At 38.6% G+C, this 26,172-nt stretch overlaps 1 protein-coding gene across 1 annotated transcript in view; it reads left to right on the top strand.

Moving 5' to 3' along the window:
• The window catches only part of prdm6 (PR domain containing 6), a 132,453-nt gene that overhangs the window by 93,634 nt on the left and 12,647 nt on the right, over positions 1–26,172 (top strand). Inside the window, exon 7 of the mRNA XM_041787954.1 lies at positions 2,899–3,277. Within this exon, the coding sequence (XP_041643888.1) occupies positions 2,899–3,277 (379 nt within the window). The remainder of the gene's footprint in view (positions 1–2,898; positions 3,278–26,172) is intronic.

Genomic DNA, 26,172 nt, shown 5'->3' with positions numbered 1-26,172 from the left:
TGAAAACTGAAAATTCCCTTCATAGCATCCAGACAGAATATTTAAAATTATCTCCTAATTCAAAGTGCCTGACCTCTCTATCATCTTTTATGCCTGCTACTTTATAACCCGTCTTCATCCCAGCTCTTTCTTTCATGCTCTTTGACTTATCAGTGTCATTTGTCTGCTCTCTTCTGACCGGGGGGGTCTGAACTGCAGGAACAGAGCCATGCTGCCAAATTTAAGTTATTGTTATGGGTATTTGAGTTTCCTCTGATTTAAGTGATGCTGTCTGGAACTCAGATTAAGTCTAATTTAATGTCTTATCTGTTCTGTTGTCTTCTCTGAAATAGAGGAATCAGATTTAGGAGCGATGACTGCGGCTGTTTGGCTAATCAAGGTTAACGATGCTGTAGTTGTAGTTTTGACGAATGTAGTTTTAATGATAATTAATTTGTGAACATGTCTGCCCACGGACTCACCTGGACCCCTGAAAAAACCAGCTGAATGGGCCCTCCCAGTTGTGTTTTATTGACAGTATCAGTGCTTGTGTGCTGGATCAGTATTAGCGCTAGCATCCTGGCTAACAGTGGCCTCATTCTGCAGCTGAAAAGTGAGTCGAACTATCATAGAGTTCTGATAAATTATTGATTCATGACATTTTTAACCCATTTTTATCACAGCTTTAGCAAATTTGTTTCCATCTTAAACCCATTTTTAAGACTTTTAGACAATGTTTGCTACTTTTTAATCTTTTCACCTCTGCCCATTTGCACCTTTTTGCCATTTTTAACCATTTTTCCTCATTATTACAGCAAATTTTTACCCCTTCTAATACATTTTTGTAACCATTTTTACCACTTTTTGTCCAACTTTTGTTACATTATTGCCACTTTCAACCCATATTTGCCCATTTTGAGCACGTCTACTACCAATTTTGCTACTTTGAGCAGTTTTTTGCGACTTCCAACCCCTTCTAATATTCAATATTCAATTCATATTTGCTGATTTATCCCTTTTTGGCCCCTTTAAAGCTATTTTTGCTTTTTATTTTTACCAACTTTTGCCACCCTTGAACCTCTTTTTTGCCACTTTCAACACAGTTTTTTCCACTTTTCACTGATTTTGCCATTTCAACTACCCAGTCTTGCCACTTTTAGCCAAATTGAAAAAAAAGCCATTTTTACCACTTTTAGTCCACTTTTCACCATTTTTACCACCAATTTTTGCAACTTTTGATACATTATTGACACTTTCAACCCATATTTGCCCCTTTTGAACCACGTTAGGCACATTTTTACCACCAGTTTTGACACTTTGAGCAGTTTTTTTTGCCACTTCCAACGCCTTCTAAACTCACACTTGCTGATTTATCATATTTTGGCCCCTTATAAGCTTTTTTTTTTTTTTTTTTTTTTGCCAATTTTGCTACTCTTAACACGGTTGTGGCCACTTTTTAACTGCATTTTGCCATTTCAACTGCCCAGTCTTGCTACTTTTAGCCACATTGTAGACATTTTCATCCATTTTTGCCACTTTTTACCCATTTGTGCTTTTCTTTTGCAATTATTGAATTTTTTTTTCTTTCGAAGCTATATCAATTTATTCTACTGTTATGACTGTGAGTCATATGTATTGTATTGTTTTGTTGTGGCATATTGTGTAGAGGAGCGTGTTTTCTTCCTCCTGTCTCTCGCTCTCTGCTCCTCCACCTTATGCTTTGCTGCAGGTGTGGCGCGTCCCGATTGGACGACGGCAAAGGCGCGCACCAGCCTTTTATTGGAGGAGTGATGTGGCGTCATTGGCTGCTATTGGCGGAGGCTGGTAGCCACTCATTCAAAAGAAGACAGCGGGAGCGGAGACGCTGACCCTCCTTCCTGACAGCCAACCTCTGTTACACAGCGTTCATTGTGTTGATCAACTGTGATTTTGTAATTTGTTAAAACTAAAAGTTCAAATTTATCACAGTCCCAGTAGGTAGGGGAGTGTAGTTCTTCTGGGATAACCGTTTTCTCCTGTTTTTTTGTTTAGGGAGTCAATTTAGGTTTGTATTATTTTCCTTTGTAAAGATTAGGTAAGTGTTTTTGATTTTTGAGACTGTTTTTTGTAATTTTTTTTGCTACATCTCCCTGAGGTAACTTGTTGAAAGTAAAAGAAAAGAAATCATTAATTTTATTTTGTTTGGACTGCAAGCTCGTTTCCTGACCCTTTTTGTATAAATCCACCTTGGAAGTGAGGAAGGAGAGGTTCAACCTTTATTTTACGTCTAGTATCCCCTAGGCTGGGCGTAACACTACTTTAAGCTCTGGTATCCTGACATTTTTGCACATCATGGCAAAAAAAAAAAAAAAAAAAAGCAATAAATTGACGAGAAATGGCTTTAAAGGGCCAGAACCTGCAAAAATAGACAAAAGGGGCCAAAAATGGCAAAATTAAATAAATAAATAATCAGGCAAAAAAATGTGCAAGCATGGGTGAAATTGTGGGGATGGGCAGAAATGGGTGAAAAGGAGCAAAAATTGGATAAAGGTGGTAAAAATGGGTCAAAAGTGGTGTAAAGATGGAGGAACAAACTAGTGAAAGCGGTTTAAAGTTCCACAAATAAATGATTCCAACGTCAGAACTCAATGATAGCTTGACACACGTTTCAGCTCCTAAATGAGGAAACTGTTAGCCAGGATGCTAGCAACAATGCTACTCATCCAACACACATGCACTGATATCATGGAGGGCCCATTCTCTGGGTTTTTCAGGAGCCCAGCCAAATCTGTGGCGGGACTGGTTAGCACATTCTTCAGATAAACCAGTTTATGGAAGCACTTTTTAAATCCAGGGTTCTTCGATAATTTAAGCCTTTTAACTCATACTTAACCAAAAATAACTTCACTAACCAAATCTCTCCCATCTTCTGGTCTCCAGTAAACGTCCCGACCACAGTAATGGAGGCCATGAGCAGACAAGAGTCCCTCCAATCCTTCAACAAGAACGGCAAACCCTCCTCATCCTCCTCTTCTTCGACCCCCTCCATTACCCCCATCAGAGGCTCCATGGTCTTCCCTCACTCCCCCTGCCCGAGGAGTTTCTCCCTTCTGGACAAGGTCGGAGTGGGTCCTCAGTCGGACTCCAGTTTTGGACAGCTAGGGTCAAAGAACCAGCGAGTCTTGGCAAGTCCGACGTCCACCAGTCAGCTGAGCAGTGATTTCAGCGACTGGCACCTTTGGAAGTGTGGCCAGTGTTTTAAAACCTTCACCCAGAGGATCCTGCTGCAGATGCACGTCTGTCCACAGAATCCTGACAGGTAATTTTTAACCTGATTTCCAAAGAGTTATAAACTTCCAAATTTAGAGGTAAGTTAGTTTTATTCTCCATCTCTTGAAAACAACGCTTATTTACACCGCCTGACCTGCATGGGAGGAAAACAGAGATGTTAACTGAACTGTGAGTTCTTGTTAGCCATGGGGCGGAGCCATGAGTATGTGAGGTCATGTGAGAGCTTTGAGTATTGGGGGTCTGGAGTGTCTAATTTAAGACAGAGCATATGGCCTGGATTAGTGGGTCTGAACTGATGAAATAATTTATTAATTTGTTTAAAATACAGATGCACAATATTACCAGTCCGATATCAGTATCAGCTGATATTAGCTCAAAAAGATAATAAAAGCTAAACTGGCACCTCAGATAGATTTGTTTCACACATCCATCTGGAAAACCACTCATAGACAGCGTTTGGGAAAGGGAAGAGCCTTTGAAAATACTCGGAGTGTGATCTATCTGCTCTGCAAGGTTAAATAAAAGCCATATGAAGGTAGGAAAATGTCAGCTAATATTTACTACCAATTTATTGACTATAAATATCCTATATGAGCTGCCTACATTAGCTGTAAATGTAGGCCTGTATCAGCAATAAATATTGATCTATATTGGCTGTAAGTACGAGTCTATATCAGCTGTCAATATTTGCTGCAAATATTGGTGAATATCTGTTGTAAATATTCAGCCTATGTTGGCCTATAATTGCTGTAAATATTGGCCTATAATAGCCATAGATACCTGTCTGCATCAGCTGTAAATAGCAACCTATTTCAGCTATAAACATCAAGCTATATTAACTGTAAATATCTGCCTATATCTGCTGTAAATATTGGACTATAATAGCCATAAATACCCGTCCGTATCAGCTGTAAATATCAACCTATATCAGTTATAAACATCAAGCTATATTAGCTGTAAATATTGGCCTATAATAGCCGTAAATACCTGTCTGTATCAGCTGTAAATATCAACCTATATAAGTTATAAACATCAAGCTATATTAACTGTAAATATCTGCCTATATCTGCTGTAAATATTGGCCTATGTTGGCTGTAAATACTAGCAAATATGAGCTGTAAATATTGGCCTTCAACAGCCTATATTGGCTATCAATACTGGCAAATATCAGCTGTTAAGACTAGTCTAAATCTGATGTAAATTTCAGCCAAAATCAGTTGTAATCATCAGCCTATATTGGCCTATAATAGCTGCAAATATTGGTCTTAATCAGCTGTAAATGCCAGCCTATATTGACTGTTGATAATAGTTTATAACTACTGTAAATATTGGCCTATATCAACTGTAACTCTTGGCCTATATTAGTTTTAAATATTTGCTGTGAATAATAACCTATATTGCATGCAAATGTTGGCCTATATCATCATATATCAATTGTAAATATAAGCCTATATCAGTTTAAAAGCTTTGCCTTTATCCGCTGTAAATTTTGGCTGATATTCTCTGCAGATATTGGCTTACATAGGCTGTAAATATTGGCGATATCTGCTGTAAATATGGGCCTATAACTGCTGTTAATATCATCCTATACCAGATGAAAATATTGGCCTGTAACAGCTTATGTTGGCTAAAAGTGTCAGCCTTTATCAGCTGCATATATTGACCTATATCAGCTGTAAATATCAGTCTTTATTGGCTGTAAATATTGGTCTGTATCAGCTGTAAATATCAGCTTATATTGACCCTAAGCAGTTGTATTTATCTGCTTTCATAAGCTATAATTATCCGCCTATAAGGACTGCAAAATAAGACCTTTATCGGCTTTAAAAAATTGCACATATCAGCTGCAAATACTGACCTATATCAGCTGTAAATATCAGTCTTTATTGGCTGTAAATATTGGTCCATGACAGCTGTAAATATCAGCTTATATTGGCCTTAATCAGTTGTATTTATCTGCTTTTATTAGCTATAATTATCTACCTATAAGGACTGCAAAATTTGACCTTTATCTGCCTTAAATATCTGCTTTTTTTCAGCTGTAAATACCAGCCTACACTGGCCTATGTCTGTTGTAAGTTACGGCCTATGATGGCCAATATCATTTTTAAATATCAGCATTTATCGTAGTGAATATCTGCTTTCATCAGCTGTAAATATGGAACAGTTCTTGGAGTTTTAGGCAGGACCAGTGGACCTACTTTAGCTGAAGTCATTTTCTTTGGTCATCCCTATTAGATTTTAAATACATTTTAAAGAGTGGAGATTTAGGTCTGACTACATCTTTAATGTCATTGTTGGTATCAGTATCGGCTAGAATGAGATTGTCAATATTAGCATATTAGATATCGGCCAAATCCAATATCACACATCCGTTGTTTAAATAGTAATTCTTGTTCTGAAACTGTGGATGCTGAATTTAATTGTTCTGCTGGCTAGTTGCACACATCCTTAATTACAATACAAGTCCAAAGTCCGATGTCACTGGATCATTTGTAAACTTTTAAATATCAATGTTTGGGTATCAAGAGTTCACTGTGCTGCAAAGGTTGTTTGCAAAGTTTAATATTTATGAATCAGATAGTCAGCCTGACAAATAAAACTGTATACCCTTTTATTTTCTTTGGTATATGTGCAGGAACATTTAAAATGATGGGATTATAGTCAGCATCGCTATTGGTGGCACATGAACATGTTGAACATGACACAGGAGTGTAGATTTTTTAAACGGATGTACCGTCGCAGTTTTCAGAGGAAACCAGACATGTCGCTGTAATTCATGACTTGGGTTGTGTCATCGTTACACCATTTGTGTTTGACTGAAAGTGTGAGTTTGTGGGTAAGAGTGAAGAGAGTGTAAAAGTGTGTGAGTGTGTAAAACATCTGCCAACTTAATTAAACACAGCGTGGACGGAGGGTGGAGGGAAGAAGAGGAGCGGCGATGTGTTTGTGTGTAGGGGGGAGAATGGAGGATGTATTGGAAATTTTTTGCTTAGCTTTATTTTTTGCGGGGAGAGTCAGACCGGCGTATAAATCAGTGCTGTGCGTCAGTGAGAAATACCTCGCCTTACGGTGACGGGGCCAGGAAAACAGATGCCACTTATTCAATAAACTAATACTCATAGGGAAGAAAAATGTGGGCTGGATATGGAGGGGGGGAGGGAGGGTCGATGTGGAGCTGCCTGTCAATAGGAAGGTTTTATGGGACAGAGGAGCAGATAAAATTCAGCTGAACAAGCCAAACAGGCCCGAGTCCTGGAGCTCCAAGGTCCCAATGTTCCTCACTCTCACATGGGCCGGGGTTACACAGGTAAACCTGCGGCAGCATCACTGCATGAGACTCTCAAGCCTGAGTCTGATTTACTGACAAAAAGTTTGGTCATCTGTCAGCTGTCAAAGGCTCATCAGTACAAACACCACGCTTCTGTTTGACTGCATTCAAGATAAAGATGTTGTATTTTCACACTAGTCAGTGCATAACATTTCAAACAAAGACGTGGATAATATTAGTGCACAATTATCTCTACTTTGTGAAACAAACTAATAAACAAACAAACTGGAAGAAAATCCAAGAAATACCCATGAAGGAGCCTCCTGATGCCCAGGCGATGCGTAAATAATGTTCTACTGCACTGAGCTGCATCATACTGTGTCACTCACATGCTGTAATACAAAATCAGTGTAATCAAGCTGACTTTGCATTTTGCATCACATCCTGTAAGGATGTGGGTTTTTATTTTTTTTTGCGCCAACGCTCTCAAAGCTCTTACCTCCAATTTCCACATACTCCGTCTGTGTCGTGGTTCTCTTGAAAAGTGCACTGTGGAGCAGACTGCTCCTTTGCTAGGCAGTCTGCGCCAGTGTTTTCGAACCATTTTTCCTCAGAGCCCCCCCAGGACCCACGAGAGAAGAAAAAGTGACACACTGCCATCAAAAATCAACATAGATTTGAACTGTTTCACTGATAAAACCCTTAAAAGGCCTATACGTGCTTTTCTTATCAAGAGACCGCTGTATAAACTACTTAATAACTACTTTATCATGGTTTTAGCCCCGCCCCCTTTTTTCAGTTCAAATCTGATTCTGATAAATATGTGCTGATACGGTTACTGATTCTGATATATATTTTTAAAAACATAATTTTGACTTTAAACGGCATGTTTTGAACCTTTTGAGCTAGTAAGTTTGAATTTTTATTTTAATTTTAGCCTTTAAATGTATAATTTTGACCTTTTCAATCTCAAAATCCTTTATCATCAGTGCTGAGGTTTTTTGCCCCATAATTCATTGCTGGTGAAAATGAGGTGGACAGTTTATGGTTAAATGTGGACCCTGCTCTGCCCCCAGGTTGGACCTAAATTTAGATTTCTGCCCCTGCTATGATTAAGTTTGACATCCCTGGTGAACATTATGGTTTTATTTTTTGAGCCATGTTCTGAGTCAAATATAGGTCTAAAATAATTTGCTGGTTCTCAGTCAGTCCAGAAAGTCCACACTGGTATAGGATCAGTACTCGGCATCAGCGATACCCAACACCCTGGCATCAGACCTGATATCAGGAAGGAAAAAATGGTGTTGGAACATCTCTATTAACTCATATCCTGTCTGCTAGGACAACAACAGCGGCTGCTGACACGGTTGGTTATTGAGTAAAGGATTTCCACTGTTCTCTCCTTCCCCTCTTGACCCCCCCCCCCCCCCATACATATTTATTGATGTTTACTTGATGGGAACATTTGGAGCTGAAGACTGATGGCTTTTTATTTCAGCTTTAGAAAAAAAAAAAACACCTCACACCTCAGCCCAGCTTCATCTCTTTCAGGTTTATTTTTTTCTTCTGCTGACTGTTTCTTTTTCTGAACTTTTTCTTGGTCCGTGTCATTTTTTCCCCTCTTTGTCATTTCAACAATATCCATCATCAGAGGGTTAGTTTGTTTATGTCGATGAGGCCTTGGACGCGCTTCGATTCTGCTCTAAACTGGTGTCAGGATGCAGGAAACGGTTTGAGTTTGTGATGGCGACGAGTGATGAATCAGGAATCAAATGTGGACTGTGTTTCCATTTACAGGTCTGACATGCTACACAAGCAGACAGAATAAACCGCCGCAATGAATGGAATTAATAACCACGGCGTGGATGACTGATGTGTTTACTCCTCTGGTGTTTAAAGGAGTCATTAGTGCTTTTGTTGAAAACGCTCTGTTTTTCCTGAGCGCTTTGATCCCAGCATTCAGCTCTCATTCTGGTGGCTTATTTTGTTTATGAACGCGACCTGTGTGTGTATGTAGACATAATCACACCGGTGTATCAGAGCACGGAGCGTTTACAGCTAATGAAAGTGAGAATCATCGCAGGGCTGACTCCACTGAGGAATTAAATGTTCTTTTTGTCATTTGTTTTGAACGTCTCGCAGTGCCTTGTCAGTGATCTGGCCTCAGCTTTGGTGTCTCAGTTTACTCCAGCTACACACTTAAATATTTAACGTTCTCAGGAACTCATTTAAGGCCGCGGTAATCTCATCTGTGTAATGAGGCGTGGTAAAAGTTGAACGCTATCTCCTGACAAACCATACGCTCATTTATAACTGACAAGGCAATAGAGCACAGGTGTCAAACTCAAGGCCTGGGGACCAAATCCAGCCTGTAAGATCCTATCATATTTATATTAGAACTGGTCCACCAGTATGAGGGCTGCAGATTTCCTCCAGTATAAAAATGTAAACTCCAACTTGATTATTTGAAAAATCCTTGTTAAACCATAAAAATCTAAAAAGTAAAGAGTAAGAAAGATTTCATAAAAAGTCAAGAATGTAGGGAAAGAAATTAATTTGTGTTTTATTTCAGATTTTCAATTTTGCATCTTAAGATTACGACTCAAACTTGTGATTTTGACTTTTCATTTCATACTTTGACCTTTTCAACTCATAATTTGGACTTAATATGTCACATTTTTATCTTTTAGATTCCCAATTTTAAACTTTAAGTCAGATTCTTACATTTTTCACTCATTATTTTAAATTTTATATCATATTTAGACCTTTTCAACCCCTAACTTTGGCTTTCTAATCCCATATTATGGCTTTAAAAACATATCATTTCATTTTTTTCTCATATTTTGTTATTTTTAATCCATAATTTATGATTTCATATCATATTTAGACATTTGAGACTCACAATTTTACATTTAAGTCATTTTTTAAAATCTTTTTAACTCATTATTTTGACTTTTATTTTGTTGTTTTTAATCCATAATTTATACTTTTTATATCACATTTTGACATTTAAGTCTTATTTGTTTTATCTTTTGAACTTAATATTTAGAATTTTAGCTCATAATTTGATGTTTTTAATAGATATTTATACTTTCTATATCATATTTTGACATTTTAGGCTCACAATTTTAAATTTAAGCCATATTTTTTAAAAATCTTTTTAACTCATTATTCTGAATTTTAGCTCATATTTTGACATTTTCAACCCCTAACTTTGGCTTTTTAATCCCATATTTTGACCTATTAGACTCAAAATTTACAATGATAAGTCATATTTTGACCTTTAAACTTATGATTTCAACTTTCTACTCATTTATTTTTTTCTTTAAAAATTATTTTTGAATCTTTAAGTCATAATTTGACCTTTTCAACTCCTTACTTTGGCTTTTTAATCCCATATTTTAACTGTAAAACATATGATTTCTATTTTATTCCTCATATTTTGACATTTTAAATCATTTTTTTTTTAACTTTTATATCATATATTGACCTTTTACATTCCCAGTTTTAAATTTAAGAAAGTCATCATTTTGAATCTAGTTAACATTTTGACATTTTGAACTCCTAATTTTTGGCTTTTTAATCACATATTTTGAACGATCAGACTCACAATTTAAAAATTTAAGTCATATTTTGAATTTAAAACTCATGATTTCAAATTTGATCTCATATTTCGACCTTTCAAACTTATGATTTCAACTTTCTTCTCATATTCTCTACTTCTCAGCATTGATAGTTCCTTTCCAGATGTTAGAGCTGCCCACGCCATAGGCACTAATGCAACCCCATACCATCAGAGATGCAGGCTTTAGAGCTGAGCCAGGAGAACCAGCTGGATGCTCCCTCTCCTCTTTAGTCCACAGGACACGGCGTCTGTGGTTTCCTCTGACCACAGAACAGTTTTCCATGTTTCCTCAGTCCATGTTAAATGAGCTTTGGTCCAGAGAAGATGGACCACGCTGTTTCTGGATCCTGTTCACATATGGCTTCTTCTCTCCATCATCCAGCTTTAACTGTCATTGGTGGATGGTACGGCCAACTGTGTTGACAGACGGTGATTTCTGGAATGTTCCTGAGCCCATGCAGTGATTTCAGTCCAGGATCATACCTGTTTTTAATGCAGTGGCCCCTGAGGGCCCCTTCTGCTCTTAGAGATTTCTCCAGGTTCTCTGAATCTGTTGATGATATTATGGACTGTAGATGGAGGGAGATTTAAAGTCTGAGCAATTTACATAGAGGAACATTTTTCTGAAATTGTCCCACAATTTTTTGACTCAGTTTTTCACAGATAGGTGAACCTCTGTCCATCTTTACTTTAGAGAGACTCTGCTTCTCTAAAATACTCCTTTTATACCCAGTCATGTGACTAAGCTGTTGTCAGTTCACCTCATTAGCAGTAAAATGTTCCTACAGCTTTTTGCTATTGTACCACTTACTTCTCCAGCCTTTTGTCAACCCTGTCCCTACTATTTTGAGAGATGCTGCTGCCATCAAAGTTAAAATGAGCTAATATTTTTCATGACATTATAAAATGCCTCAGTTTCAACATCTGCTATGTCATTTACCTTCAGTTGTGAATGAAATGAGTTAAATGTTTTCCTTCATGGTAAAAGTGCCCCAACTTTTTTGGAACTGTGGTTGTAATATTCATGATGTCAGTATCAATCGAAGTAATCCTGATTATAATTTGGTAATAACTGAGCAGCCCCAGTCTGCGGTCCATTTATTGAAAGCCTGTTGTTGGCAGTGTCGTCTGGGCTACGGTGGCCCCTGAGGGCCCTGTGGGGAATTCTGTAACTGTCAGAGGGACAGAAATATCAGGGGCACTCGTCCTTTCCCATTAGGGACATAAGTGTCCTGTGTTTGTTTCTAATGAAGTCGATGCTTGGCTCAGATGTTGACACATCATTGCCCCAGACCTGAGAGTAAACATCTGTACAGCTCAGACCACACAGCCACAGTTTTACTCTTCAATTTGACAGAATGTAAGCACATTTGTTGTAATCAAAGTAATGTCTTTAAATATTTATCATATATTGCTGCTGAAATGCAAAATGAAGCCCTTCTTGTATTGAAACATCAGCTGCAGACTCACACATCACTCTGTGAGATGAGAAAATTCACAACAACAAAATTAAGTCAGAATGTTTGCATGTGGAGCTGAAATGAGACTGTTTCTCTGTGTTACTAAACAGTTGACATTTAGGAGATTTATCACCCAGCACTGAGGACATATTTGCATATAACACTAACACAGATGTGTTGTCCCTGCTGGACACACAGATGTGTTGAAAAATGATGCTATTCTTTTTTTTTTTTTAGCTTGTAGCCGCAGGGGGAACTGATGACGATCCATCACAGTGATGGACGGGCTTGTAGAAATTCCCTCAAAGTCTATTTTTATCTGTCATGTTTGCTACTACACTGAAATCAGACCTTATTTAACATCTGGGGATTTTAACATGTTGAAGCCGGGGCGTTGGAGTGAATTTTTCATGTTGTAGCCGTCCTGACTGCGGTTGGACCCACACAGGGGAGCTGACAGCTAAATGAGTGTATTTATTTGATTTTAATTTAATGGCTCTTTTAACAGGAAATGCTGATATTTCTAAGTCAGAGCCCTGGATCCTATTTACATTTCTGAAATCTTACTCTATAATCACTTCAGTAGATTATTGATAGCAGCTGCACCTGCACTAAATATGTCAGAGAATTAGGCTAATTGGAAACAGCTCAGTCACACGACTGGGTATAAAAGGAGAATTTTAGAGAGGCAGAGTCTCTCAGAAGTAGAGATGTGCAGAGGTTCACCAATCTACAAAGAAACATGTCTAAAAATTGTAGAACAATTTCAGAAAAATGTTCCTCTATGTAAACTGCTCAGACTTTAAATCTCCCTCCATCTACAGTCCATAATATCATCAACAGATTCAGAGAGTCTGGAGAAATCTCTAAGAGCAGAAGGGGCCCTCAGGGGCCACTGCATTAAAAACAGGTATGATTCTGGACTGAAATCACTGCATGGGCTCAGGAACATTCCAGAAATCATTGTCTGTCAACACAGTTGGCCGTGCCATCCACCAATGACAGTTAAAGCTGGATGATGGAGAGAAGAAGCCATATGTGAACAGGATCCAGAAACAGCGCTGTCTTCTCTGGACCAAAGCTCATTTAACATGGACTGAGGAAACATGGAAAACTGTTCTGTGGTCAGAGGAAACCACAGACGCTGTGTCCTGTGGACTAAAGAGGAGAGGGAGCATCCAGCTGGTTCTCCTGGCTCAGGTCTAAAGCCTGCATCTCTGATGGTATGGGGTTGCATTAGTGCCTATGGCAGTGGTTCTTAACCTTGGGGTCAGGAGACACTGGGATGGGGTCTCTAGATGCCTTAAAAAACTAAGAATATTTTATTTAATTACAATTTTGCCAAATTTTAACAAATTTTTGCCACTTAAAACCTATTTTTTCTCAAAACTGCCTGTTTCTGCCACGTTTAAACCAAATCTTGACACTCTCTGCCTATTGTTTGCTCTGCTGTCCCATTATTGCCACTATTAACCCCTCTTTTCCACTTTTTAAGCCACATTTCACAATTTGATATGCCCATTTTTGCCAGTTTAACCCATTTCTGCCTATTTCTGCCTCAGCTAACCCTTTTTTGTCAGTTTATATCAATTTTTCATCCCATTTCACCAAACTTCCACCTATTTTTGGCAATTGAACACAATTTCGGCTACTTTTCAATCCCCTGTTACCACTTAATGAGCCCATTTTTGCCACTTTAACCCATTTTTTGCCATTTTTTCTTTTTTTTTTTTTTTTGTCACTTTTATCAAATTTTTGGTACTTCTAACCCATATCTGGTACTTTTAAAATCCAATTTCACCACCTTTTCCACTATTTTTGCTATTTTTAACATATTTTTTAATTCAGTATTTTACGAAAATGATTTACATTTTTAAGAGGGCTACTTACCACACAAATGAATTAAAACGATATTTGTTTCACTGACAAGCATATACCACAGCTTGACTTCGCAATGGACCATGATTTTGCTGGTCCCAAGTTTGGCTGGGCTCCAGAAAGCTCTACCATTTTTCCCCCTTATGGACGGCCTTGTCTGCTCATGACTGTTCTTGAATGTGCATGGCTGTGTTCAACCACCTTCAGGTACAGTTGGGGTCCCTGGTCTCTGGCACCTTTATTTTGGGGGTTGCAGGCTGAAAAGGATGAGAACCCCTGGCCTATGGCGTGGGCAGCTCTAACATCTGGAAAGGAACTATTAATGCTGAAAAGTACTGTAGGTGGCTGCTTTGGGACTGATCTCACTGTTAATGCCTAAAATCATGTACACTTTCAAAGAAAATACAAATGCCAATATGATCAAATGTTTATTAGACCCAAACATTCATTCTGTTTTAGCTCATTTGAAAGTTTGGCCCCCAAAGTGTCTGCCAAAGTAAAGTCTGACCCTTTTACAAATGTAGTTGATGACTCATGTTTTAGAGCAGCATACGCTCCCACTGTCAGACCAATTCAGAGAGACGATGCTAAACCACATACCACATCCATCACAACACCATGGCTTTACAGGAGAGGAGAGTCTGGGTCCTGAACTGGTCTGCCTGCAGTCCAGACCTTTCACCAACAGAAAACATTTGGAGCATCAGAGAGGGAAAAGAAGACCCAGGACTGTTGAGGGGCTAGAGTGCTACATATGGCAAGAATGGGACAACAGTCCTCTCCCATCAACTGGTCTCCTCCTCACAGACATTTATTGTTAAAAGAAGAAGAGATGCTACAGTGGCAAACATGGCCTTGTCCCTACTTTTTTGAGATGTGTTGCTGCCATGTTCTGTTGTGAATCAAATATTTGACAATCATTGACTCGTTCGCCCCAACATTTTTGGAATTTCCCTTTAATTTGATATTTTTCTATCACTGTTGACATCATGTTTGCATTAGTCTTGTTTAAAGTCCTACTTCTTTTTAGTACTATAATAGCGTTATAATCCACAGAGGCCGTCTTTATGATGACATGATATCGGCTGTTGGCTCCGCTTTGTTCTAGGCTTATTTGATGAGTACAACCGGTTGATGAGAGGACATTATGTGAGCTTTCTGCTTTAATAGGTTGGTCGATACAGTCAAAGAGAGAGAGGGAGAAAGAAAAACAAAGGAAGTGATGGATGCTCATAAAAAAGCAGAGAGAAGCAGGAAAAAGAGTTTGTGATTTTATTCGTGCTTAGATGTCTGCTCAGTGCACGTGTGTGTGATTGTGTGTGCTTGTGTGTGTGTTTAGAAGGCCATTGATTGTGTATTGATGAGGCGGGAGCAGTGATTTATAGCTGCTGGTCTCCGGGGAATAATGTCTTCATACGAGGCGGACAGACGGGTCGTCCTCACAGTGCAGATATAACTCCATATGGATTAGACCGACTCCATACGGGTCAATCAACACACTTCACTTTGCATCAGTGCACTCTGCAGACTCACACACACTGATTCACTACAGCACAGACTCCAAAATCCACTTTAATGCTACTAAAATAAACCAAATTAAAAGTCATCTTACCTCAGTAACATACATCTATGATGATGTAGACCAGAGATGTCAAACTCAACCACAGCAGGGGTCACATTCTGAATTTGGGGGTCCACAAGCAACCATAAACTGTCCACCTCATTTTTACCAGCAATGAATTATGGGGGAAAAACCCTTAGCACTGATGATAAATGATTCTGAGGTTGAAAAAAGTCAAAATGATAACTTTAAAGGCTCAAAATCTGGGATAAAAATTCAAACTTACTAGCTCAAAAGAACAAAATATGGCACCTAAAGTTAAACTAATGTTTTTTAAAAGGCAAAAATATGAGATAGAAAGTTGAAATCATGATTCTTAATGGTCAAAAATTAGATAAAATTCAAAGTCCTTGGTTTAAAACATCAAAGCATGAGAAAAACATTTAAATTTTGAGTTTTAAAGGTCAAAATATGACTTAAAATTTTAAATTGTTGATCTTAAAGATCAAATTATGAGATAAAAGTCAAAGTAAGAAGCTAAAAAGGTCAAAACATGAAAAAAAAAATTTAAACCAGGAGTTTCAAAGGTCAAAATGTTACTTAAAAATTTAATTTTTGTTCTTAAAGATCAAATTATGAGATAAAAGTCAAAATAAGGAGCTAAAAAGTCCAAACATGAGAACAAATTAAAATCATGAGGTTAAAACATCAAAATTTAACTTAAAATTTTAAAATTGAGGATCTAAAAAGGTAAAAAAAATAAGATAAAACGTCTAAATTGTGAATTGAAACGGTCAGCACATTAAATAAAAAGTCGAAACCAAAACTTTGCGTCATAGCTGTGAGATGCAAAATTAAGAACATGAAATGAACACAGAAATGTATTTTCCCACATTCCCACTTTTTACTTTTTCTAATGGCTTAATAAGGATATTTTAGACCATCAAGGTTAAGTTTACATTTTTGAACTGGGGGAAATCTGCAGACCTCAAACCAGCGGGCCAGTTAAAATAAAAACATGATATGATCTGGTGGGCCGGTATAACTGCACCACGGGCCGGATTTGGCCCCCGGGCCTTGAGTTTGACACCCCTGATGTAGTCCCTGGGTGATCCAGGGATATAGTTTTATGTCTGTGCCTGTCAACAGTCCAGTCTCTGAGCTCTGCAGACAGTTCCTCAGACCTCTGCTTTGGTTTTTGCTCTGATGAGCTAAATTTACAGCGTTGTTGTCTGAATACTTATGTCCGTGTGATGATTCAGTTTTTTTATTTTTCATCAATTTGCAAAAATTTCTAAAATTCTGTTTCCCCTCTGTCCTGATGGAGCACTGAGTGTAGATTAATGAGAATAAAAATGAATTTTTTCAACTGTAGCGTCAGGATAAATAATAATGAAAACTGAAAAAGTGAAGGGGGTCTGAATACTTTTTAAATGCACTGTATGGCCATCCCTAGTTTGTGCTGAAAGCAATCCCAGAATGCTTTGTGAGTCACATGAACAGCTGCTTTCCCTCATTATGTGACGTTCAACCATGACATGAAAACAGCGATTACTGTTTAGTAAATACTCCTTATGGAGCCATCTTTCTATAGTTTCGATTCAGAGTCCTCTGGAAGCAGACTGTGGGCTCAAATAAAAATATAATCTATTAACCTATTCAAAATGTTTAGGGTTTTTTGTGTGTATTTGTTTTATTTTATTTATTTATGGTGGTGGGGGGGGGGGGTTAGTACCACCTTTAGTGTGAACTGTATTATGTGTGTTGTCAATACTTTTTGGCTTTTTTTACTTGCTGTTAATGATGCAAAAACCAAAAATATCAGACAATAACTGCGTATCTTCTCTCCTTCAGATTCAGTTGTTTAAATGTGGATAACCAAGGGCTGTTTGATTATGGCCAAAATGGTCGTCCTGATTGTTTTATTGATCTGGCTGCAGATTTTTTATAAATTCACAAATGTGGGTGATTCTGGTAAATATTTGCTGCTTCAGTTTTAATCGTGTGCCTCTGATGCATACACATCTTGTTTTATGTTTTTTGAAGGCCTGCTTTTTGTTTGTTTGAAACGCTGTTTGCGGTCTTGGCCAGGACACTCTTGAAACAGAAACTTTTATTCTCAATGAGGTTTTTTCCTGGTAAAATAAGTTAAAAACAAATTGAGATCAAGATTATCAAACAAGATTACTCTCTGATTTTACAGCATCTACAAAAAAATTTAATGATTAAACTTAAATCTTCAGAACACTGAAAAACAAGCAAAATAAAAAGTAAAATATCTAAAAAAAAATATTGAATAAATGGAATTAAATCAGCCATATTTTACAGAATTGTTGATGTACTTTTGATGCAAGAAAGAAAAAACAAAAATAAACACTAAAACATTTTATACTAATGTGACCTCAACAAGGTTAAAATAGTTTAGGATTTTTCATAAGTTTTCATTTTTATTTCTTTTTCACAGTCATTGTACACAAAATGTTCAGTTATCACAAGAACATGACAAGAGTTGAGGCGGAGACTCAAACCAGCCTCATGACACTGTGAACATGGTAGAGCAAATATAGATTTTATAGGTATTTTTTAAATAGTTGGAACATTTCCCTTTGTTAGCCTACAGTCATGGACGAAAGTATTGGCTCCCCTGGAATTTTTCCAGAAAATACACCATTTCTTCCAGAAATTGTTGCAATTACAAATGTTTTTGATATACATGTGTTTATTGCCTTTATGTGCATTGGAGCAACACAAAAAAATCAAAAGAAAAAAGCTTAAATTAAATTACTTTTACACAAAACTCAAAAAATGGGCCGGACAAAATTGTTGGCACCCTCAACTTAATATTTGGTTGCACACGCTTGGAAAAAAAAAAAAACTGAAACCAATCACTTCCTATAACCATCAACAAGCTTCTTACACCTCTCAGCTGGAATTTTGGACCACTCTTCTTTTGCAAACTGCTCCAGGTCTCTCAGGTTTGAAGGGTGCCTTCTTGCAACAGCAGTTTTGAGATCTCTTCATAGGTGTTCAATGGGATTTAGATCCAGACTCATTGCTGGCCACTTCAGAACTCTCCAGCTTTGTCTCCAACCGTTTCTTGGTGCTTTTTGAGGTATGTTTGGGGTCATTGTCCTGCTGGAACACCCATGACCTCTGATGCAGACCCAGCTTTCTGACATCAGGCCCTACATGCAGCCCAAAATTTTTTGATATTCTCCAGATTTCATGATCCCTTGCAAACAGTCAAGGCACCCAGTGCCAGAGGCAGCAAAACAACCCCAAAACATCTTTGAACCTCCACCATGTTTGACTGTAGGTACTGTGTTCTTTTCTTTGTAGGCCTCATTCTGTTTTCTGTAAACAGTAGAATGACGTGCTTTTCCAAAAAGCTCTACATTAGTCTCATCTGTCCACAAAATGTTCTCCCAGAAGGATTGAGGCTTACTCAGGTATGTTTTTATAAACTCCACTCTGGCTTTTTTATGTCTCTTTGTCAGCAGTGGGGTTCTCCTCGGTCTCCTGCCATAGCGCTTCATCTCATTCAGATGACCACGTATGGTCCCAACTGACACTTTTGCACCCTGAGTCTGCAGGACAGCCTGAATCTGTGTGGAAGTTGACTGAGGATGTTTATCCACCATTCCAACTATCCTGCGTTGCATTCTTTTGTCAGTTTTTCTCTTGCGTCCACGTCCAGGGAGATTAGCCACAGCTCCATGGTTATAAACTTCTTGATTATATTACACACAGTGGACAAAGGAATTTCAAGATTTCTGGAGATGGTCTTGTAACCTTGAGATTGTTTATATTTTTCTAAAATTTTGCTTCTTAAGTCCTCAGACGATTCTGGGCTCTTCTTTCTCTTCTCCATGCTTGGTGTGACACACACAGGCACACAACACAAAGGCTGAGTCAGCTTTTAGACATTCTAACTGGCTTCAGGTGTGATTTCTAGATTGCCAGCACCTGTTACTGCCACAGGTGAGTTTAAATGAGCATCACATGCTTGAAATAAAATGATTTACCCACAGTTTTAAAAATTTGTCCGGCCCATTTTTCAAGTTTTGTGTAAAATTATGTCAATTTTGTCTTTTTTTCTTCAGATTTTTTTGTGTTGTTCCAATGCACATAAAGGAAATCAACATGTGTATACCAAAAATATTTGTAATTGCAACAATTTCTGGGAGAAATGGTGTATTTTCTGGAAAAATTTAAGGGGTGCCAACACTTTCGTCCATGACTGTATAACTTGATCACAGTAAGTCTTGATTTTTTTATGCCTCATCAGGCTGTTTGTTAACCTTAGAGCTCACGGCTACCTTTTTCATCATCATGTCTCGTCTGGACTTTTTTCTTAAAAAGCTTGTAAAACCTCAACCCTGTGGTGCACAGTCAAGCTCTATCATACTTTTTTCAGGACAACCTGGGCTTTAAAAATATATCTACAACAGTAATGTCACTTGAATTATGATAAAGTTTTAAGACTCTAAAGACAAAATAAAAAAACAAATCGGAATTTGAAACTCAAAGATTTTCATTGATAACACACAGTGAACAATAGTGACAAAGCATTTTCTTTGCACAGACTTGTTCTCCATCTCTTGGGGACAAAACAGTGAAAAAATAAATATTCTGTGACTAACGGTTTTCAAAATATCTAAATAAATGCAAGAGAAAGTCCATGCGCTTTTTTGCCGTTAGAGTCATTTGTGCCGTTCCTTTAAGCAGTAGAGAAGCAACCAGTCGACTAAAATACCCACAATGCTTTGCATCTTAACATTACCCTCAACAAGTATGGTGCTACCCACTGAAGAAAGCTAAAGTACATGATCAGAAAAAGATTAAAAATGAACAAAAGACGCTTATTATCTGATCTAACGCAGTAGATTTAATATTTAAAGACCACGAAAAGTCACCGAAGTTCCGAGCTCACTAGAACGGCGTCCTTAAGGGCTATGGAGACATCGAGCAAATGGTAGCAAATGAACGGCAAATTGGTCAGCTTTCAGAGGAAAAAAGAGTGCGTGCCTACGACGTGTGGTTCAAAAGTTATTAACGTTTTTCTAAACTGTGCTGCTTCTTGTTGTATACTACAACCCTGTCTTCAGAGACCCCGGGAAGTCAGCCAAGTTCTGGGCTCACTAGAAAATGTTCTGTAAGAGCTACGCATGCTTGGAAGACATGATTAGAAAGGCACAACACAGAGCTTTCACAGGAAAAAACAAGTTAGTGTCTATGACTTACAGTTCGAAAGTTACAAAGCAATTTACAAAGGGTTTGGATCTGTGTGGCTGGAGCTCTAAGGGTTAATATAAAGTGGCTGGTTAAACACGTCCTTCCTGGCTGTAAAATTATTTTTTAACCACAACAACCCTCATATGTTCTTTGAGTGTTATTTTATTTCTTGTGTTCTCTGCTGCACCAAAAATGCTTTTCTAATGTTGATCGCTGAGGTGTTAGGGCTCCAATTCGACTGTCTTCTGCAGCAGGCCCATTTTAAAGGGTTAAAAATGTGATGAATGTAAATGACAGCTGCTTTAGATCAAATATAAAAAGGTAATGACCTGCTCATTCTTAGGTTTCTTCATATGGTCTGCTCTTTTAGAGGATCCTAAGTGTGGCCTCAATTCCCTGTGATCTGATTGGCTGTTGTCCACTTTTTCCATCATTTCCTGTTTCAGAGTTTTGAAGATGAAGACATTATCCCACAGTCAGTGAGCAGCAGCTTTAAACTTGCTCTGATTTCTGCCTTTGACCACCTCCTTCACTGCTAACCGCTCTCTTCTTGAAAAAAAAAATACGGATGTGTGCCAAGAAACTTCATTCCCATGTAGTCTTAATAACCGGAGCGGTGCGGCGCTTTATGGCGGTCTGTTTGGGTCTCACACTCACATTCAGCCTCTTTCATCAGCTCATGTGTTAAAGGTGTGGACGCATTGGTACGCTGACACTGGCTGTTGTTGTTACCACATGTTCTGTTGACAGGTGACAGACGGTTTATTGTGCTGGACCTGGTTTCATAGACGTGATGAAAAAGAATAATAAGAGAGGCAGAGAAAAGTCAGACGACACAGCAGATACTTTAAGTTACACCACCGGTCCAAACTGAAGCAAAACGAGGTGACTAGTCTTAGTTTTTGTTTGCAGGTCCTTGTGGTGATACTGGGCACCTTTGGCTCCAGCATCTCTGCTGCCGTCAGGCTGTAGCTCGGTCAGCTGACAGGCAGCAGGACAGATGCTGCTCAGTTAGCCGACCAGGTTAACCACGAGACTTTCGGAGGAGTCTCTTTCACTTCAGACCCTCTACAGTGGAAGTTGGTGCTCTAAGGCAGTGGTTCTCAAATGGTGTGGCAAGGGACACTAGTGTGCCTTGAGGCAAGTCTTGGTGTGCCTTGGGGATCTGGCTGGGAAGAAAAAAAAACCCAGAGCATGGGCCTTCCCCGGTTGTGATTTATTGATGATAAATTTTACTCATTTTTGCAATTTTTTTCAGGACTTTTTGCCACATTTAACCCACTTTTGCCATTTATGACCTACTTTGACGCCTTTTTGGAACTTTCAACCCATGTTTACCACCTTGCCAATTTTCACTTACTTTCCCTTTGCCTGGCCTCTTTTTGCCCAATCTTGCCAATTTTTAATCACTGTGGCCCCTTTTTTAGCTACCTTCTTGACAACATTTAACTGTTTTTGGCCACTTGTTACCCATTTTTACCACCTTTTTGACACTTTCAACATCTTTTTGCCACTTTAAACCCATTTTTTGGCCCCTTATGCCAATTATTACCCATTTTTGACTATGTCTTGCCACCTTTTGCCCAATTTTGCCACGTTATATCATCACTTTAAACCAATTTCTGCCACCTTTCAGCCACCTTTTACCCACTTTTGCCACCTCCAGTTGGCTGGGCCCCAGAAACTTCTCCCCTTTATCCCCTCTTGTGGGTCACCTTGACTGTTATATTTGTCTGTTTTGTATTGATATGAATATGGTGTGCCTTGGGCAAAAAATGTTTGAAAACCACTGCTCTAAGGACCAAGAACTTCTAAGCAGTGGTTCTCAGCATGGGCTCAGGACTCCCTTGGGGGTCTTAAGGAACTGTTAAAATTATTTATTTGTATGGTTTTTAAACTCTTTTCCCACTCAATTTCACCACTATTAGTTTCTACTTTTCATCACTTTGGACCCATTTTGCCTCTTTTTACCACTTTACACCAATTTTGCAAAAGTTTAACCCATTTTCATCACTTTTCCCCTCCAATTTGTCGGTTTTTGCCTCATCTAAATCAATTCTTGCCACTTTGTCTATTGTTGGCACTGCTGACCCATTGTTGCCAGTATAAACCCTGTGTACCAACTTTTTAGGCCCTGTAGCACCACATTATGTAATAACGCTGCATTATGTAATAATGTAATACATTTTCAATTCATTATGTAATAACACTGTATTTTTTTAAGCCACTAAGCGGTTAGAGTTAGGGCAAGGTAGTTGTGTAGGGCATACCTTGGAGCCCACACTAAGTCCTGTGGTTAGGGTTATTACATCATACGGCGTTATTACATAATGTGGCGCTACAGGGCCAAATTATGCCCAAATGGCACAAGAGGTGATTTCGCCTGGATATTTTTTACTAAAATCTCTCTTATTTTGTCCTGATAATTGATACTGATATTTTGTCCTCTAGTGGCATAAAAGTTGAAAGAGGTAATGTCAAAATGTGGTGCTTTGGCCTACTGGAGATTTTTGGACTTTAACTGCGTTACTTCTATGGGATATTTATGCTAAAATTGAAAAAAAAAATGCAAAAAGGAAATTTTTCATTTGCCTACTTGATTCTCTCTGATCCAGTAACATATATACAAATATTTACACCTCTGAACAAATTTCAGATTTCAGTTTAAAGGTGGACTGTACATTTCGAGCAGTAGCCTAACAAAAGAGGCTCGGGTTTAACAGGTTGAAGGGTTACTGAAGAGCTCAGTCAAAGTGCAGGCCATGAGGCTGATGTTAGCTGCAGTAAAGCATTCATGCTACATGTGTGTGGTAATTTATGCATTTGTGTGCAAAAGTTTGCAGATTTTAATCATTTGTGCATAAGAACATATTTGCATGTGCTTGTCTGTGCAGATATTTCAGTTGCATATGCAGGTAGAGTGTGTGTTTGCAGTGTGTGTTTGCAGTGTGTGCGTGATGGAGGTGTTTATGCTTCACCTCCTCCTCCTCCTCTCTCCACTGTAATAAACAATAACCAGGCATTAATCTCCCAGCCTGCTGCCTTAATAAATAATATCCACACATTCATCAACTTAAACTATTCACAATCAATGCAGCTCTTCATAGAAAACCCACCTAATAAATAGTGGTGCGGCCCACTGAGGCGTGAACTTATAGACCAGCCGGCTGATAAATGAACCCACCCCCACGGCGAGACGCCTTTTATGTGGAAAACTGCAAGTGAGAATTTTTCGATTTTATATTACACTATTTTACTCTTATTACTTTGCTGTGAGTGTGAGTGTGTTCTCTGCGGGTACAGTGGGTCTTTGTGATTTATTAAATCACTGAAGATGTTGGTCTATTTGTTTTATTCTAGTTCTGGGCTGTTTACCTATTTGTAAGCTACTGATGTCAGAGTTTTGTCTTATTGGTTTCAGAATAAGAATCGCTCTATTTTCTGACTACAGGCGGCACACGGGGATTTGTCCCTCTGCAGACTCTCTTAAACAAACACAGTAATGTTGAATACATCCCTGAGTCTCAGAGGAATCTTACACTGTCAAAGGCTTCTGCCTATAACATGTGGAAACCAATACAGCTGCAAAGGAGTGGTGTATTTACATCACTGCTGTCAGCTCTTAAAAACACTGCAAATGCAGGCTATAAATACTTCTCTTTAAGACATTTATGAAGCTTTTTAATGTCAAATAATAATTAACAGGTTTCTACATGAGCATACCAGAGCAAAAATCAAAATAAAGGTGCCAGAGACCGGGGACCCCCACTGTACCTGAGGGTGGTTGAACAGCCAGGAACATTCAAGAACAGTCGTGTGCAGACAAGGCCGTCCATAAGGAGCTATAAAGGGGAAGGTTTCTGGGACCCAGCCAAACTGGGGATCCATGGAGGTCAGCAAAACCATGGTCTATTGTGAAGTTAAGCTGTGGAAACCATATTTTATATTTGACCTGAATAATAACCACTCTCATCAACAAACAAATATCTTTATTTATTCATTTAGCCTTCTTTAAATGAAAAAAACTTCATTTAAATAGGTAAAAAATTGCTATAATTTGTTCATAATGGCTTAAATGGTAAAAAGGTAGTGAAACTAGATTTTTAAAGATCATAAATGGCCAAAAATTGATAAAAGTGGAAAAAATGACCAAAAAATGGGTTAAAGTGGCAAAAACAGGCACAAAAAGTAGTTAAAGGCTATTAAAAAGTGGGTGAAATGGCTTTAAAGTGCAAAAAAATGGTGGAAATTAGATGGAATGGGATGAAAAAAATGATGTCAATGGGAAAAAATGGGTTAACTGTGTTGAAAATGGGGAAAAGGATGTAAAAAAAATCAATTGATAGAGGCAATAATGGGTGAACTGAGGCAACAACAGGCAGAAAGTGGCAAGAGTTGGTTTAGAAGTGGCAAAAACGGGCAGAAAAAGGTGGTGGTAAGGGTTTCAAATTGACAAAAAATGGGTTTTAAATGAAAAAAATGTGCTAAAATTGGTAAAATTGGTGTTAAAAAGTGATGAAAAAAGGTTGATATTTGGTAAAATTGGTGTAAATAGGCAACAGCATAATAAAAAAAAAAATATTCTTAGTTTTTTTAGGGCATCTGGCAACCTCCTCTCAGTGCCTCGCGACCCCCAAGGGGGTCCAGACCCCAAGTTTGAAAAACACTGCCCCAGAGAACAGTGGCTTCCAGAATTCTCACATGGAAGAAGTTTGGACCAACCAGGACTCTTCCAAGAGCCGGTCACTATCAGAGGGGAAGACCAAGAACCTGATGGTCACTCTGACTGAGCTCCAGAGATCCTGAACAAAGTTCCAGAAGGACAACCATCACTGCAGCCCTTCACTGATCTGGGCTTTATGGCAGAGTGGCTAGATGAGAGACTCTCAGTGCAAAACACGTGAAAGCCTGCTCTGAGTTTTTCCTTTACTTTGTCCCATTAACCTCCCAAGACCCTGCAACAACATACACTATATTGCCAAAAGTATTGGCTCACCTGTCTTGACTCGCATATGAACTTCAGTGACATCCCATTCTTCATCCATAGGGTTTAATCTGACGTCGGTCCACCCTTTGCAGCTATAACAGCTTCAACTCTTCTAGAAGGCTTTCCACGAGGGTTAGGAGTGTGTTTATGGGAATTTTTGACCATTCCTCCAGAAGTGCATTTGTGAGGTCACACACTGATGCTGGACAAGAAGGCCTGGCTCTCAGTCTCTGCTCTAATTCATCCCAAAGGTGCTCTATCGGGTTGAGGTCAGGACTCTGTGCAGGCCAGTCAAGTTCATCCACACCAAACTCTCTCATCCATGTCTTTATGGACCTTGCTTTGTGCACTGGTGCACAGTCATGTTGGAACAGGAAGGGGCCATCCCCAAACTGTTCCAACTAAGTTGGGAGCATGGAGTTGTCCAGAATCTCTTGGTATGCTGAAGCATTCAGAGTTCCTTTAACTGGAACTAAGGAACCTCCACATTCTCCTTTTCTGGTTGCCTGGAAGGGGTCTCAGATTATGCATGTGCACTAGAGAGCTTTCTGAGACCACTAATGGTTGACCAGGAAAAGCCTTTTTCCCTCCCTCATTATGAACAAAATTATGACTGAAAATTCAGTCTGTAAATACGCCTTACGAGGCGCTCTTATCCAACACAGTCCTGAATTCAAACAGGAAGTCGACGGCAGAGTTTGGCTGCGCTGGTCTGTACCCGTTAGCTGTGCTATTGTTTTGGTTGAGAGCCCCCTGGTGGTGGAATTTCACATACTTTGCATTTATATTAATTGAATTGTGTGACTGTTATTAGTAGTTAAAGAGCTGTATATAAATTCCTGTGTGTGTGACTGAATGTACGGTATGATCATAAATATTCTAGTAATCTAAAAAAACATCAACACT

This window comes from Cheilinus undulatus, linkage group 5 (genome assembly GCF_018320785.1).
Source record: "Cheilinus undulatus linkage group 5, ASM1832078v1, whole genome shotgun sequence".
In the NCBI taxonomy this organism is placed as follows: domain Eukaryota; kingdom Metazoa; phylum Chordata; class Actinopteri; order Labriformes; family Labridae; genus Cheilinus; species Cheilinus undulatus.
This window is presented reverse-complemented; position numbering and strand designations above follow the sequence as displayed.